The following is a 17644-nucleotide window of genomic DNA, read 5'->3' as shown; positions in this document are numbered from 1 at the left end:
ATCTCGATGTGTCTGCATCGAGCCAAACCCTTGGTTGTGGCTGCATCGAGGCAACAATCTCGTTGTAGCTACATCAAAGGATGCTCGTTGTGGCTGCATCGAGGCAACAATCTCGTTGTGGCTGCATGGAGCCAAACCCTTCGTTGTAACTGCATCGAGGCAACAATCTCGTTGTAAATACATCGAAGGAGCAAGCTCGTTGTGGCTGCATCGAGGCAACAATGTCATTGTGGCTGCATTGATCCAAACCATTCGTTGTGGCTGCATCGAGCCAAACCCTTCGTTTTGTCTGCATCGAGGCAACAATCTCGTTGTAACTACATCGAAGGAGCAAGCTCGTTGTGGCTGCATCGAGGCAACAATCTCGTTGTGTCTGCATCGAGCCAAACCCTTCGTTGTGGCTACATCGAGGCAACAATCTCGTTGTAGCTACATCAAAGGAGCAAGCTAGTTCTGGTTGCATCGAGGCAACAATCTCGTTGTGTCTGCATCGAGCCAAACCCTTCGTTGTGGCTACATCGAGGCAACAATCTCGTTGTAGCTACATCAAAGGAGCAAGCTAGTTCTGGTTGCATCGAGGCAACAATCTCGTTGTGGCTGCATCGAGCCAAACCCTTCGTTGTGACTGCATCGAGGCAACAATCTCGTTGTAGCTACATCGAATGCGCAAGCTCGTTGTGGCTGCATCGAGGCAACAATCTCGTTGTGGCTGCATCGAGCCAAACCCTTCGTTGTGGCTGCATCGAGGCAACAATCTCGTTGTAGCTACATCGAAGGAGCAAGCTCGTTGTGGCTGTATCGAGGCAACAATCTCGTTGCAGTTGCATCGAGCCAAATCCTTCGTTGTGGCTGCATCGAAAAACAATCTCGTTGTAGTTATATCGAAGGAGCAAGCTCGTTGTGGTTGCATCGAGGCAACACTCTCGTTGTGGCTGCATCGAGCTAAACCTTTCGTTGTAACTGCATCGAGGGAACAGAAGGAGGCAGTAGACACCTGCCGAAACGATAATTACTCCCAGTGAGGTCTAAAGCACTGTTCAGGGGGTGCTGTGAACTTATCATTAAACCCAGCTGTGACCTCACTGAACGTTTCCCTTTGTGTCTCACAACACAAGGGGGCAGTCACAGCCTGCCCTCTAAAGACAACTCTCTTCCTCCACACAAAACTACAAGCATCTAATAAAACACAAACCCTTCACTCAAAAATTTTAAAATCATCATGGCGACTCCTACACCAGCCTCGGAGTCCCCATCTGGGGAGGGGACCATAAATGTCCCCAGGTCGGACTGCTTTTCTGTCGACGACCCTAAGTGTCTTGACACCCCCCTCAACTTTTTCTTCATTAACTTCTGCAAAATTCGCGGTCTAAGATCTAATTTTCAATCTGTAGAACACCACCTCTCCTCTTCTAAACCTCATCTTCATTTCCTCACTGAAACTCAGGTGTCTGAGGCAACTGACAGTAGCCCGTTTTCTGTTCCCTCCTACTTTCTCTATCCTCATTTTCGATCCAAAGCTGGATGCTGCGTTTGTGTGCGCAATGACTTAACCTGCTCTCGTGCCCACGCTCTTGAATCTTCCGAGTTTTCCACCATCTGGCTACGACTACAGAGTCACTCTCATACTAAATTTATCTGTGCTGTATACCTCTCACCTAACTCCTCTGACTATAAGAAATTCTTTGACTACTTAACTTCCAAAATGGAGCACATTCTGACCCTCTTCCCTTTTGCAGAGATCTCCATTCTTGGAGACTTCAATGTTCACCACCAGCTTTTGCTTTCCTCTCCCTTCACTGACCATCCTGGTGAACTAGCCTACAACTTTGCTATCCTCCATGACCTAGAGCAATTGGTACAACACACTACTCGTATTCCTGACCGTCTTGGAGATACACCCAACATTCTTGACCTTTTCCTGACCTCTAATCCTTCTGCTTATGCCGTCACCCTTTCTTCTCCGTTGGGCTCTTCCAATCACAATCTCATATCTTTGTCTTGTCCTATCACTCCAATCCCTCCTCAGGATCCCCCTAAGCAAAGGTGCCTCTGGCGTTTTGCCTCTGCTAGTTGGGGGGACCTGAGGAGGTATTTTGCTGATTTTCCTTGGAATGACTACTGCTTCCGTGTCAGAGACCCGTCTTTGTGTGCTGAGTGTATAACAGAGGTGATAGTGTCTGGCATGGAGGCGTACATTCCTCACTCTTTTTCTCGTCCTAAACCTTCTAAACCTTGGTTTAACACAGCTTGTTCTCGTGCTATACATGATAGAGAGGTGGCCCACAAAAGGTACTTAAGCCTTCCATCACCAGAATCTCATGCACTTTATATTTCTGCCCGGAACCATGTCAAGTCTGTTCTCCAACTAGCCAAAAACTCCTTCATTAACAGAAAATGTCAAAACCTTTCAAGATCTAACTCCCCTCGTGATTTCTGGCATCTAGCCAAAAAATATTTCCAATAACTTTGCTTCTTCTTCTTTCCCTCCTCTATTTTAACCAGATGGCACCACTGCTATCACATCTATTTCTAAAGCTGAACTCTTCGCTCAAACCTTTGCTAAAAACACTACCTTGGACGATTCTGGGCTTGTTCCTCCCTCTCTTCCACCCTCTGACTACTTCATGCCACCTATTAAAATTCTTCGCAATGATGTTTTCCATGCCCTCGCTGGCCTAAACCCTCGGAAGGCTTATGGACCTGATGGGGTCCCTCCTATTGTTCTCCGAAACAGTGCCTCCATGCTTGCACCTTGCCTAGTGAAACTCTTTCAGCTCTGTTTGTCATCATCTACCTTTCCTTCTTGCTGGAAGTTTGCCTACATTCAACCTGTTCCTAAAAAGGGTGACCGTTCTAATCTCTCAAACTACCGTCCTATTGCTTTAATTTCCTGCCTATCTAAAGTTTTTTAATCTATCCTCAACAGGAAGATTCTTAAACATCTATCACTTCACAACCTTCTATCTGATCGCCAGTATGGGTTCCGTCAAGGCCGCTCTACTGGTGATCTTCTGGCTTTCCTTACTGAGTCTTGGTCATCCTCTTTTAGAGATTTTGGTGAAACTTTTACTGTTGCCTTGGACATATCAAAAGCTTTTGATAGAGTCTGGCAGAGAGCTTTGATTTCCAAACTACCCTCCTACGGTTTCTATCCTTCTCTCTGTAACTTCATTTCAAGTTTCCTTTCTAAACGTTCTATTGCTGCTGTGGTAGACGGTCACTGTTCTTCTCCTAAATCTATTAACAGTGGTATTCCTCAGGGTTCTGTCCTGTCATCCACTCTCTTCTTATTATTCATTAATGATATTCTAAACCAAACTTCTTGTCCTATCCACTCCTACGCTGATGATACCACTCTGCACTTTTCCACGTTCGTAAACGTCCAACCCTTCAGGAGGTAAATACTCGTATATCATGCAGGGATGCCACAGAATGCTTGACTTCTGATCTCTCTAAAACTTCTGATTGGGGCAGAGCAAACTTGGTATTGTTCAATGCCTCAAAAACTCAATTCCTCCATCTGTCAACTCGACACAACCTTCCAGACAACTATCCCCTCTTCTTCAATGACACTCAACTGTCCCCCTCTTCTACACTGAACATCCTTGGTCAGTCCTTTACTTATAATCTGAACTGGAAACTTCACATCTCATCTCTAGCTAAAACAGCTTCTATGAAGTTAGGTGTTCTGAGACGTCTCCGCCAGTTTTTCTCATCCCCCAGCTGCTAATTCTGTACAAGGGCCTTATCCGTCCATGTATGGAGTGTGCTTCACATGTCTGGGGGGTTCCACTCATACTGCTGTTCTAGACAGGGTGGAATCAAAAGCTTTTCGTCTCATCGACTCCTCTCCTCTAACTGAGTGTCTTCAGCCTCTCTCTCACCGCCGCAATGTTGCATATCTAGCTGTCTTCTACTGCTATTTTCATGCTAACTGCTCTTCTGATCTTGCTAACTGCATGCCTCCCCTCCTTCCGCGGCCTCGCTGCACAAGACTTTCTTCTTTCTCTCACCCTTATTCTGTCCACCTCTCTAACGCATGAGTTAACCAGTACTCTCAATCATTCATCCCTTTCTCTAGTAAACTCTGGAACTCCCTGCCTGCTTCTGTATTTCCACCTTCCTATGACTTGAATTCCTTCAAGAGGGAGGTTACAAGACAGTTATTCATCAATTTTTGACTATTGCTTTGACCCTTTTATGGGACTGGCATCTCAGTGGCCATTTTTTTATTAGATTTTTTTATTGGATTTTTGTTGCCTTTGGCCAGTGTCTTTCCTACATATAAAAAGAAAAAAAAAGAAAAGAAAAAGAGAGAAAACGGAGACAAGGCGACAGGTGCTGGTTGACAAGGTGAAATCCGTTTTCTGTGGTTTATTAAAGTAGGGGAACCTATTCTGTAACAAACACCTCCACCTCCACCTCATCTATGAAGGAAGAGGAGGAGGAGGAAGAGGAGGAGGATGTATAATCTTGTGTTTTTTGTAAATAAAGTGATATTACTTTGATTTCTTCCTCCTCAATTCCTCCTCCCCTCCTCCTCCCCCTTCTTTTCTCTTCTTATCTCTTTCTCTTATTCTTCCTTGAGGATGTCCACTATAGCATTTTGTGGAAGGATATGAATGGGGCTTTAATCAGAAATAGTATTTGTAAACAGGTTACTTGTCAAGGTCACTCTGGATTTTTCAAGGTCACTGCTTGCTCCTGTGCTCTGCTTCACGGCTCTTACTTAAATTGTATGCGTTTGTAACATTATTGTTATTACTGTTATTATAATTCTTCTTCTTCTTCTTCTTATTATTATTATTATTTTTATTTTAAATAAAAGATATTATTGCATTAATTCATCTTAATTTTATGATCCTGCCTCCATTTCATCACACACACACACACACACACACACACACACACACACACACACAGCTGGGAGGAGGAGGAGGGGACATTGGTCAGTCTCTCTCTCTCTCTCTCTCTCTCTTCATATTATAAGTGCTAACAATAACGGTCTTTTATTGGAAGCTTTAATAAATGAACATAACGAATCCGTGTGAAGCCGAAGACCCAGTCAATGGTGGCATCTGAACGCATGAGTCGCCCAAACCTTTTCATATTCATATGAAAAACTTCATGAAGGAATATGTATGTGGTGCACTGAAAAAAAAAAATAAATAAATAAATAAATAAATAAAATAAATAAATAAATAAATAAAAGTCAAAGATCAATTCAGTTTTTTTTCTCTTTTCTTTTATGCACATACCTTATACAACATAATTTCTATCTTGTTTCAAAACTCAAAGAATTTCAATAATGAGCTATAGTAACTGTATTGCTAGATTATTGCATATTATTAATATTATTATTATTTTTTTTATATAATTATTGTTGTATTCATTAGGTAAGACCAGTTAAGTTGAGAGGATGACCAGCAAAACAAGTTGTAATCTTCAGTCTTGCCAGTAAGTAATTAGCAGATCTCTGACGGCCCTGGATTGATTGATTGATTGACTGATACATTTGTTGTTGTATTAATAATGAAATACAACAAAGGAGGAGGACGGACCTTGCCACCCACCCCTTGGGCAAAGACTTTAGGGTAAAGCATCAAAAATATAAAAATAGAGTATACATTACAAAAATATGAGTAAATAAATAAATACAGATATTGCACACCTTATTGCATAAATATCCTACAGTCCTGGAGCAAACGGCCCTGAAGTTGCCCCCTTTGAAATCCTGGATAAGAAGGACCTGGAGACGCGGGATACAAGAGGCTAGAGGGGACACAGCAGAATTAATATCAACAAAATACAACATAAAATCTCACTAGAAAGCAAAATTAATAATAAATACAAATAAACTCATCTCGACATTTTGAGGTCGACGCCACAACAGTCAGATTCTAAGTGTAAGTGCAGAGTCTAATTCTTTTACCCATATCTCCATTAAATTCAACCGTCACGCGTTCCTGCTGCTTTTTAATGGTTGCCTAATGGTTCCCCTCCCTGTGTTGAGGTGATGGGGGAGGAAATAGTGGGAGAAATGGGGGGAAATACACTGTTACCGTTTGTTTACATTTGTGGGAGGCAAAACATGCATTCTCTCTCTCTCTCTCTCTCTCTCTCTCTCTCTCTCTCTCTCTCTCTCTCTCTCTCTCTCTCTCTCTCTCTCTCTCTCTCAAAAGTCGTGAGGGATTGTGGGAAATTAGGCAGCGAAGGATAGAAGGTAAAGATTATGGCCTTGAATATACTATCACTATCATGTGCTTTCAAGGACATTCTTTCGTCACTATCAGACACCCACACCTCTCCCAGTCACCGTCTTGATCTTGATGGTACAGCCTGGCTCAGGATCACCCTTTGGATCGGCAACTCCTGTAGAGGAAAAAAAAAAAAAAGAGAAACGAACAGCATCTTCTATCCTAATTGTTCCTACATCTGGCACGCCACATTCTCTCCAGAAACTCTTTCACCGCCTCAATCATCCTTTCATTCGCCTCTCTACACAGTCACAGCAACAACACCATTCATTCATTTCCTGTCTTCTCCACTCTTTCATTCCTATCATGCCCTAACTCAGTCAGTATCACTTGCATCATCTCATTCCTGTCTCTGGCATACTGCACACACTCCAGCACCATATGTTCCACCGTCTCATCCTCTCCCATGTCACACATCTGGCACACTTTGCTGCGGGACTCAGGCCACCTGTAACTCCTTGCATTCACATCCATACACTGTGCCCTCGCTCGGAAGAGATCACCGCCCAGGCTTCCATCATACCACTTTTCATACCTCGGAGCCTCTTTCTCCTTGTACCATTCCAGGGTCTTCTTTCTTTCCATTTCATTTTTCCATTCATTCAGTCCCACACATTTCACTTCTTTGTCTATCTCATTCTTCCATTTTCTCACATCCCATTCGGCTCCCACTCTGCCTCCTATTGTTACCACCCATTCACGCTCATTTTGATTCCTCCCAGCCATTCTTATCGCCCACACAACTTGCAATCCATTCCTGTCTGTCATTTTCATGCACCTCTTCATTTCATTCTTCATTTGCTTCCACTTTCATTCCACAGGTACACCTTCCTTGCTATTCTTGTATCATCCATTCTCTCAAGCCTAATCTTGTACCTAAGTGTGGCTTTTGTGAGTCTTTTTCTAAAGGTGCTCCATCCCATGTCACCTCTCAAGGCTTCAACTGCTGTGCACCTCGGTGCACTCAGTGCTATCCTTGCTACTCTATTCTGGTCCACTTCTAACTTCTCAATTTCACTTTCATTCCATGCAATCATATCCATAGCATACATTATACATGGCACAGCCACACTCTTCCACACTTCTCTCAACACATCATACTTACTTGCTCTCATCCTTGCCACGCTTCCCAATCGACCTACCCACTGGTTTACCATACTTATCTTTTCATTTTTTGCCTTTGCACACCCACTAGGACTCATCCACATCCCTAAGTACTTGTATTCTTGTACCTGTCTCAACTCATTCTCTCCAAGTCTCCATACCACATTACTTTCATCCTCTGACCTATTCACAATCATCACTTTGCTTTTCTCATTGCTAAACCTTACTCCAAAGTCTTTACCATAGCCATCCACCACATCCAACAAACTTTGAAGCTCATCTGCCGTTTCACTCGTAACAACTACGTCATCTGCATAAAGAAGCACACATACTTTATCATTCCCCACACTTACCCCTACATTCATTCTTCTCATCCTGGCTGCTAGCTCCTCTGTATACAAGCTAAAAAAGGGTTGGTGACAATATACAGCCCTGCCTAACTCCTCTCTCAGTCTTCACCCAGTCTGTTTCTGTCTCCTAGTCTGTATCTAGCTCTTGTGTCCACATACATACTTTGCACTATGTTAACTATCTTTGCACTCAATCCAATCTTTTCTAAGACTCTAGCATTTCTCTGTTCACTCTATCATAAGCTTTCTCTATATCCTGAAAACCTAGGTACAATTCATCCCCATTCTTCTTTTTCTACTCAGTCACTTCATTCACCACAAATATAATGTCCTCAGCTCTCCTTTCCACACGAAAACCATTCTGTTCTTCACCAGCACTCCAGCTGTCTCAATCCATTTACACAGTCTCTCATTCAACACTGCACTGAAATCTCTACCTATTGTATTCACTAATGCAATGGGGAGTTTTTGGAACTCAACCGCTAGATGTCGTTGCTGCTCATCTAACTGTAGGAAAGAGCTAGAATATTGTTGTAGTAAATCCCAGGTGCGTAAAGATGCACAGAACATTGATCATCATGAAACTATTGAAATGATGTATCGACTTTTCAATGTCCGGTATGGTTAATATTGACAGAATGTGGTCAAATAATTTTTTTTTTTTTGAGATTATCGAGTAAACTGGTAGCATTATCTTAAATAAAGCATATTATTAGTATAAAAGCTATTGATTTGGACGATGAAAAAAAAATAAATAAATAAACAATCACACTGTACTATATAGCATGACACAACCTACTCACTAACATCGTGATATATAGCTCTAGTTTTTTTTTTTTTTTTTTGTGGGTATTTTAGCATCCCTCTCACGAAGCGAGCGACAAGGCAAAGTAATTGAGAAGCAAAACAAACATCTCTCAGGCGATCCTGCTGCTGCTGTAGTGTCCAGCTGCCGTAATCCATTGCTTAGGGCGTAGTGGAGATGGGCACCGCACCAACATTCAGCTTCTTGTCCAACAACGTGTTTCTTAAGTTCAACCAGCGCGGCCGAGTCAGGTGTTTGTTTTGGTTAGAGATACAGCATTACTATCGCCAGGACACTCGAGGTGCCAGTTCTTTTTATTAAAATTGCCGTTTCCATAAACTAGGAAGGAGATGTATGTACTTTGGACTTTTGACTGTCACAGACATGTTGCCTTTATGTTTACTGTCGTCTAGATTAAGACGTTTCCAATCAAGAGTGTATTCATTTGGAAATCTTAAGATGACCAAATAGATCTAAATGCCGATTCACTAGAAAATCAACTTAGGTAAATGAAAAGAGTTTGAGTTTACTTGTGTTACTACTTAGAAGGGATTACGTAGAAAAATATATTATATAAGCCCATTGCATCTTCATGTAAACAGAATAACAGTGTAGGTATATCTGATATTGCTTGTATGTGAGAGAAGAGTGTGTGTCTGTGCTGCCACCTGCTGACAACCACTCGTTATGAAAACTCCCCATTGTTACCTTCAAGCTGCCATCGCATACGCATTACCTTCATTCCCTATTACGTTACAGATATGACACCTGAATACTGCTGATGCCGTCGCCACCACCACCACCAGCACCACACCAGTCCATTAATAATTAAAACTAATATTTCCTGTTCATGTATTTTGTCTACGTAATGAAACAGCGGAGGGAAGCATCACGTAGACAGACAGACACAGATTGCTCTCTCCACCAGTCCTCCATCAACAGACTGACTGACTGATTGAAAGACGGACAGACACAGATTACTCTCTCCACCAGTCCTCCATCAACAGACTGACTGACTGATTGAAAGACGGACCGACAGACACAGATTACTCTCTCCACCAGTCCTCCATCAACAGACTGACTGACTGATTGAAAGACAGACAGACAGACACAGATTGGTCTCTCAACCAGTCCTCCATCAACAGACTGACTGACTGACTGACTGAGTGATGGAAAGCCGGACAAACACAGATTGCTCTCTCCACCAGTCCCCCATCAACTGATTGACTGACAGAAAGACGGACAGACAGACAGGTGGTGTACTAGTATTTATCTGTTCAGCTTCTCAACTTACTTAACTGCAACCTCAATCATATAACTTTCATCATCAGAGTCAGGAAAGTTAAAATACTGATTCTACAGTTTGAAGTTGTGCAGTCGCAAGAATTTGAATTGAAGAAGGGAACGCCTGCTTATTTAGAGATACAGTTCCAGACCAGAGGTTGTTATTGTTACTGTTATTATTATTATTATTATTATTATTATTATTATTATTATTATTATTATTATTATTATTGTTATTATTATTATTATTGTTATTATTATTATTGTTATTATTATTATTATTACTATTATTATTATTATTATTATTATTATTATTATTATTATTATTATTGTTATTATTTTCATTATTATTATTATTATTATTATTATTATTATTATTATTATTATTATTATTATTATTATTATTGTTGTTGTTGTTTTTGTTGTTGTTGTTGTTATTCGCAGAGAGAAACATTCTGTGCCTTTGAAGTCAGTTGCATCTTTCAGCTACACCAGAATTATGTTATTCTTTATTTTTTCAAGTCAATAGTATCTTTCTTACAGCTAGAAAAAAAATAAAATAAATCCTTACAAAGTCAACATAGCTACAAAATAATTTATCCATATAAAGAGAAGCATTATTTCTTACATTTTAAGCCAACACATCTCTCTCTCTCTTACAGCTACAACAGACTTTACTCTTGCTATGAAGGACTTCCATACAAAGTTCACCAGGAGAAGGACCCTTCGGGCCATCAGCGAAAAGCAGCGAGTGACCCTGGACGTCATCCAGAGGTGGGAGGTGCAGCACATTGAAATACAAGGCACAACTCCTGTCACTGGTGTGCTCTACCTGGATGGGATGACATCGCCTGTCATTGATATTGCTGACCCTGCATAGGTGAGAGAGAGAGAGAGAGAAAGAGAGAGAGAGAGAGAGAGAGAGAGAGAGAGAGAGAGAGAGAGAGAGAGAGAGAGAGAGAGAGAGAGAGAGAGAGAGAGAGAGAGAGAGAGAGAGAGAGAGAGAGACCACACAATTCAAACTGCATTTTCTCTGGTTAATTTTTTTTTATGGTGTACAGAATTAGATGATGAAAGAGATGAAGAGTTGGGTGTTATAACTTTAATTACTATTACTACTACTACTATTACTTCTACTACTACTACTACTACTACTACTACTACTACTACTATTACTACTACTACTACTACTACTACCACCACCACCACCACTACCAACATCACCACTACCACAACTACTATTACTACTACTACTACTATTACTACTACTACTACTAGTACTACTACTACTACTACTACTACTTCTACTACTACTTAATGATATGTATATAAGTGAGTGGTGCTTTGCCTGGACCACCTCCTGTGGGACTGGCAGCCTGGCATATAGATAGACGGATTATTATTGCAGCACTACTCCTACCATCACCACCTGCTATTACTAAAAGTCTTAGGATATCAGACACTCAAGTAAACCTAACCTTCAACTTTATTCCCTTTCACTGACAACACTGCAAAGAAAACCACTCTTGGAAACACCAGCTCCACGTCCATCACAGGGAAAAGTACACCACCACCACCTCTTCCTACACAGGTTCGAAAGCAGCTGCTGGACATGACGGAGCAGAAATGCCACGTGTACCTCGGTGGGATCCAGACCATGCACTACAGAACATTCGAAGACAAGATAGGACTTCTAGGAATGCTGGGCACTGTAGTAGGGGATGTGAAACCCTTCTGTGGGAGGTAGGAGGGATGTGTGACAGTGTTTGGGAGGCAGGAGGGATGTGTGACAGTGTTTGGGAGGCAGGAGGGATGTGTGACAGTGTTTGGGAGGCAGGAGGGATGTGTGACAGTGTTTGGGAGGCAGGAGGGATGTGTGACAGTGTTTGGGAGGCAGGAGGGATGTATGACAGTGTTTGGGAGGCAGGAGGGATGTGTGACAGTGTTTGGGAGGCAGGAGGGATGTGTGAAAGTGTTTGGGAGGCAGGAGGGATGTGTGACAGTGTTTGGAATGTGCAGGCTGGGTGTTGAAAGCTATGGGTTAGAGAGTTTGACCTCCACTGAAGTGTAAGTGTGTTGGAACTTGCTAGGGAAAGGATGAGAAGAGAATAAGAGAATAAGAGCAGGCAAGGATGGAGTGATGGAGTCTGTGACGGAAGTGATAAGAGGTGAATGAGAGAATTTGAACATGTAAGGATGGAAACAAATGAAGGATGGAGTGATGGAGTGTGTGAGGGAGAGGATAGGAAGGGAATAAGAAGACTTAAACATGCAGGGATGGAAATAAATGAAGGATGGAGTATGTGAAGGAGACAAGATGAGAGAAAGAAAATTAGAACATTCAAGGTGGAAACAGATAGAGGATGGAGTGATGGAGTGTGTGAGGAAGAGGAAGAGGACAAGGGAAGAATCAGAGGGTTGGAGCATGGATGGAGGAAATACAAGGACAGGAATAAACAGATGGATAAATAAATAGGAAAAATATGAAACTGTTGAGGAAATGTAGGAGAGCTGGAAAGTACTTGATAGAATAATGACATTACAAAAAGTAAATAGTGACGTGACAGATCTAGTGATATAAAAGAAGTTGAAAATGAATGAAAATATTGATGATGATATTGTTGATGATGTGTTGATTGTAATGCAGCACAATCTGCCACCAGGAAAGCCTTCAGGTTGTTGAGAAATGACCCAAGAATCTTCAGGGAGACCGCATCAAACAGTATGGTCAACGCTAACACCTATACATATGTGAGTAGTAGTAGTAGTAGTAATAGTAGTAGTAGTAGTAGTAGTAGTAGTAGTAGTAGTAGTAGTAGTAGTAGTAGTAGTAGTAGTAGTAGTTGTTGTTGTTGTTGTTGTTGTTGTTGTTGTTGTTGTTGTTGTTGTTGTTTACTGACAAAAACACAAGTAATACAAAAAGTTAAATTTTCATTTTCTGTCCAACTTCAATAGAAGTAAAAATAAAGTCATGTAGATGTGCAATAGGCATAACACACACACACACACACACACACACACACACACACACACACACACACACACACACGCACACACACACACACACACACACACACACACACACATGGAACATTCAAAGCTTTAAAGATGAATATGAAAAATTAACTTTAAAAGATGGAACATGTTGTGTGCCTATCTGGGCCAGTACATGGCATTCATTTCTCTCAAAGCTAATTATAATTCAGAATAAAATTTTTTGGTGTATTTATTTCATGAAAAAAAAAAAAATGGACTCGACAGCTAACTTTTATTTTTCATTAAATATTCTTGATTTTTACTCTATTCATATTTTTTTTTTTTTACCTTACTACTGATTTACAAAAGAATAGGACAAAACACTGTTTTTAAGTTCATAGAAAGTACTCAGCATACTGGAAGTAGTAATTTAGATTTAGTTTGTCCAACATTCAGAACTGAATTATTTAGAAAAAATGTTATTAGTTTTGTTCCAAGAATATTTAACACCTTATCTCTGGATAAAAAAAAAATGAAAGAAGGAAAATTATATAAATATTAAAAAAAAAGTAAAAAAAAAAACATTTATTATCTTATAAAATATATAATATCAATTGTAACTCAATCTTTTTTCTTCATTTATTGCTGTAGATAATGTCACTAATTACTATTACTAATGTGTTATATCTAAATAGAAGTATAATTCTGTAAGTCATTATGCTATTATTATTTTTGTTGAAATTATTATTGTTTCCCACAAATGTTCCAGTTATATTACTCATGTATATGTATGTATGTATGTATGTATGTATGTATGTGTGCATATGTACGTGTATTTATATGTATGTGTATATGTATGTATGTATGCTTAAGTGTATATGTAAGTATATGTATGTGTGTATGTGTGTGTATATGTATACGTGTGTGTGTGTGTGTGTGTGTGTGTGTGTGTGTGTGTGTGTATTACCGCCAGCAGGCGGCAAAGGTTGATTCAGACCTACATGATGATGCGAATCATTTATTGAGTCCGATTGAATCCGGTTGGATCCGCTTGAATTCGGTCAAAACGTATTTGGGTCTTGGGTAATCGCTAAGTAACGCGCACGCCCTTTCTGACAGGTGCTCTAGGTAGGTCTATCTACTTCTGTCTCTGCACCGACACACGTCCTCCCTGCACGAGTGTCCTCAGCAAAGTGTCCCTGTCGTCCTCAGCTACTGCCTGGCTTCCTGCCCTGTCCATCGTTATCCATTAGCGACGGCGTTAAGGCCGGCCTCATCTCAGCCTCATGTCACAGCAAGCATCCTTCATCTCCTTACATCAACATTATCTCAACACCAACCGGACAAGACATTCGCTGACTTAGGCCTCGTCCTGGTCCTCGCCCTCACCTCCAGCTCCTTTCCTTCCTCAATGACAAACTCACTTGCACAACAACAACTTCTTTCACCCGCTTGATGGTAACAATGTGTATGTATGTGTATGCATGTAATTAACGTTAATTTATATCTTTTTGTGTGTGATTATGTATATCTTTGAAAACGATCATTCACATCAAAGCGTGATTGCTCTCTGTGTGACAATGGCTCAACTCAAGCAAGTCTGCACGAGCTGCGGCTCAACACACTTTGCTACAAAATTAAAATGTTACAGTAATTCTTGTATTAATATTATAAAGCAATAAACTTTACTTACTTACCTACACACACACACACACACACACACATGAAAAAAAAAATATATATAAAGAAATTATTTGGAATCGTTCAGTTAAACCACTAAGGAGTAAAAAGAATTTCGAGGGATTATTTTCTGGAAAGGAAAAAAAAAATAGGTAATGTCAGAAAGGAAGATTAAAATATATTGAAAAGAAATAGACTAAAATATGTTATTCCTAAGAAAAAAAATGTACTTAACGATTTTTCTATTTATTTTCATTGATGTAATAGAAAATTCCTTAATATTTCCCACCTACTCGAATTATTCTTTATCAAAACTGTGAAACGTAAAATTTTTGTCTTGTTCGCACCGGTGTAATAAACATAAATCCTGAATATTAATTACCTAGACCATGTAATGAGTGAAGAAATACGCCATGCCGTCAGTAAAAGCACAGGCCACCGTGACGACCTCGCACCAGTCAAGATAAGAAGACTGGGAAGTGGGAAGGCCATGACGCAACACCCTGCTGCCCTTCCACTGCGGTATGCAACAATTCACAACACTGAAAACAGTGTATGTTCTTCTCATAAGCATCTACAGGAAAGGGAAGGCATTAAAAAAAAAGATTTTGCAATTTAGAAGAAAATATGTCTCGGAGTGGTTAGTGATTAAAAGATGTGTCAAATAACAGTGAAAGGGTTACAGACGCTCAGAAGACGCATTCCAGGGAGGTGGAAGGCGAGAAAGTCTGACCACTCCTCCTCCTCCTTAAAAGAACATGAGAACATAAGAAAATAAGGAAAGTTGTAAGAAGCCATCAGGTCTGCACGTGGCAGTCCCTGTACGAAACACACCTACCTATTTCCACCTATCGTCCCCATCCAGTCTAACCCTTCAAACTACCGCCTTATTGCTGACAGACCAGTTCCAGAGTCACCCTTTTTCCTCTTGCTAGCTAACCAACAAAAGTGCTTTAGCCGTCATCAGGTTCCACAATCAACTTTGCCCACTGCTTTTCGTTTGGGGGAGTACCGAAAACAGAACTGGTAAGGCAAAAGGGTCAATTCCACAGTCTTTTCGTAAGCTATCAACCAAAAACGCTTCCTAAGTTGGTAAGCTCCCGAACAAATAAGAGGAGTGTTTCGTTTGAATAGCTTACGAAGAGACTAAAGCTGACCCGGTATATTCACTCGTAGTCTCGTCTGTCCTCGTCATATATAGAGAGTCACGGCATGTCCATTTAAGCAAATCCCAACCCCGCTTCTTGATGGTGATAGTGCATTGAAGAAGTAAGTTGACATACGCAGGGCACAGTATACCAGTATACAGTATACAGTATACCAGTGATACAGACAGTGAGGAAAGCAGAATGTCAACGAAAGGATGGTAAAACAAGGCAGTGCTGACAGAATCATTAGAGTTGGAGAGAAGAGAGAAGTGTTGCTTGGGTGACCTGGAATAGACAGAAATGATGATGCGTGTAGGATGTTTGGGAGACATTTGTACTGCAGTATTACCGGAAATAGATTATGATGGTGGTGGTGGTGGTGGTGGTGTTTGTGGTGGTGATGATGAGGAGGAGGAGGAGGAGGAGGTTGTGGTGATTGTGATGAGAAAGATGGAGATTATGATGATTGTGATGATGATGGTGAGGAGGAGGAGATGAGAGAGAGGAGGAGGAGGAGGAGGAGGAGGAGAAAGAGGAACAAATTTTTAATGATGAGGAGGCGGAAGAGGAGAAGAAGATGATAATGATGATGAAGAGGAGGAAAAGGAGAACGAGGAGGAAGAGGAGGAGGAAGAGGAATAGAAAGTTAAGGATAATGATGAGAATTATGATGATGATTACGATGACAATGAAACACAACGCCACAAATCGCAATGGTGATGTTGGCACTTAGTGTATACCTAGCCAAAGAATAAATAAATAGATAAATAGAAATAGATAAATAGATAAAAGACAAAGAAAAATCATACGAATAGAAATCATGCTCTCTCTCTCTCTCTCTCTCTCTCTCTCTCTCTCTCTCTCTCTCTCTCTCTCTCTCTCTCTCTCTCTCTCTCTCTCTCATTAGCACTTTTCATGGCTTTTGTACTCGATAAATGATATACCACACTTCGCTATCAGTAGTGACTGACTACACACACACACACACACACACACACACAGTACATATTTTTTTTTTTTTTTTTTTTTTTATGTAGGAAGGATACTGGCCAAGGGCAACAAAAATCTAATAAAAAAAATGCCCACTGAAATGCCAGTCCCTAAAAGGGTCAAAGCAGTGGTCAAAAATTGGTGGATAAGTGTCTTGAAACCTCCCTCTTGAAGGAATTCAAGTCATAGGAAGGTGGAAATACAGAAGCAGGCAAGGAGTTCCAGAGTTTACCAGAGAAAGGGATGAATGATTGAGAATACTGGTTAACTCTTGCGTTAGAGAGGTGGACAGAATAGGAGTGAGAGAAAGAAGAAAGTCTTGTGCAGCGAGGCCGCGGAAGGAGTGGAGGCATGCAGTTAGCAAGATCAGAAGAGCAGTTAGCATGAAAATAGCGGTAGAAGACAGCAAGAGATGCAACATTGCGGCGGTGAGAGAGAGGCTGAAGACAGTCAGTTAGAGGAGAGGAGTTGATGAGACGAAAAGCTTTTGATTCCACCCTGTCTAGAACAGCAGTATGAGTGGAACCCCCCCAGACATGTGAAGCATACTCCATACATGGACGGATAAGGCCCTTGTACAGAGTTAGCAGCTGGGGGGGTGAGAAAAACTGGCGGAGACGTCTCAGAACACCTAACTTCATAGAAGCCGTTTTAGCTAGAGATGAGATGTGAAGTTTCCAGTTCAGATTATAAGTAAAGGACAGACCGAGGATGTTCAGTGTAGAAGAGGGGGACAGTTGAGTGTCATTGAAGAAGAGGGGATAGTTGTCTGGAAGATTGTGTCGAGTTGATAGATGGAGGAATTGAGTTTTTGAGGCATTGAACAATACCAAGTTTGCTCTGCCCCAATCAGAAATTTTAGAAAGATCAGAAGTCAGGCGTTCTGTGGCTTCCCTGCGTGATATGTTTACCTCCTGAAGGGTTGGACGTCTATGAAAAGACGTGGAAAAGTGCAGGGTGGTATCATCAGCATAGGAGTGGATAGGACAAGAAGTTTGGTTTAGAAGATCATTAATGAATAATAAGAAGAGAGTGGGTGACAGGACAGAA

General features: G+C 41.0%; 1 protein-coding gene across 2 annotated transcripts; it reads left to right on the top strand.

Annotated features, from left to right (window-relative positions):
- The first annotated feature begins 5776 nt into the window (after window positions 1-5776).
- On the top strand, window positions 5777-14844 carry LOC135098177 (uncharacterized). 2 transcript variants are annotated; one of them, XM_064000426.1, is made up of 5 exons: window positions 5777-5906; window positions 10463-10680; window positions 11392-11543; window positions 12464-12551; window positions 13896-14844. In XM_064000426.1, exons 3-5 carry the CDS (start codon window positions 11413-11415, stop codon window positions 13902-13904), a joined length of 228 nt encoding a protein of 75 aa, XP_063856496.1. In that variant the 5' UTR covers window positions 5777-5906; window positions 10463-10680; window positions 11392-11412; the 3' UTR covers window positions 13905-14844. The 2 variants fall into 2 exon arrangements, with proteins under 2 accessions (XP_063856496.1, XP_063856495.1); XM_064000425.1 differs by having other exon boundaries at window positions 13989-14842.
- Window positions 14845-17644: the final 2800 nt, after the last annotated feature.

The sequence above is a fragment of the Scylla paramamosain genome, unplaced genomic scaffold (genome assembly GCF_035594125.1).
Source record: "Scylla paramamosain isolate STU-SP2022 unplaced genomic scaffold, ASM3559412v1 Contig49, whole genome shotgun sequence".
In the NCBI taxonomy this organism is placed as follows: Eukaryota; Metazoa; Arthropoda; class Malacostraca; order Decapoda; family Portunidae; genus Scylla; species Scylla paramamosain.
This window is presented reverse-complemented; position numbering and strand designations above follow the sequence as displayed.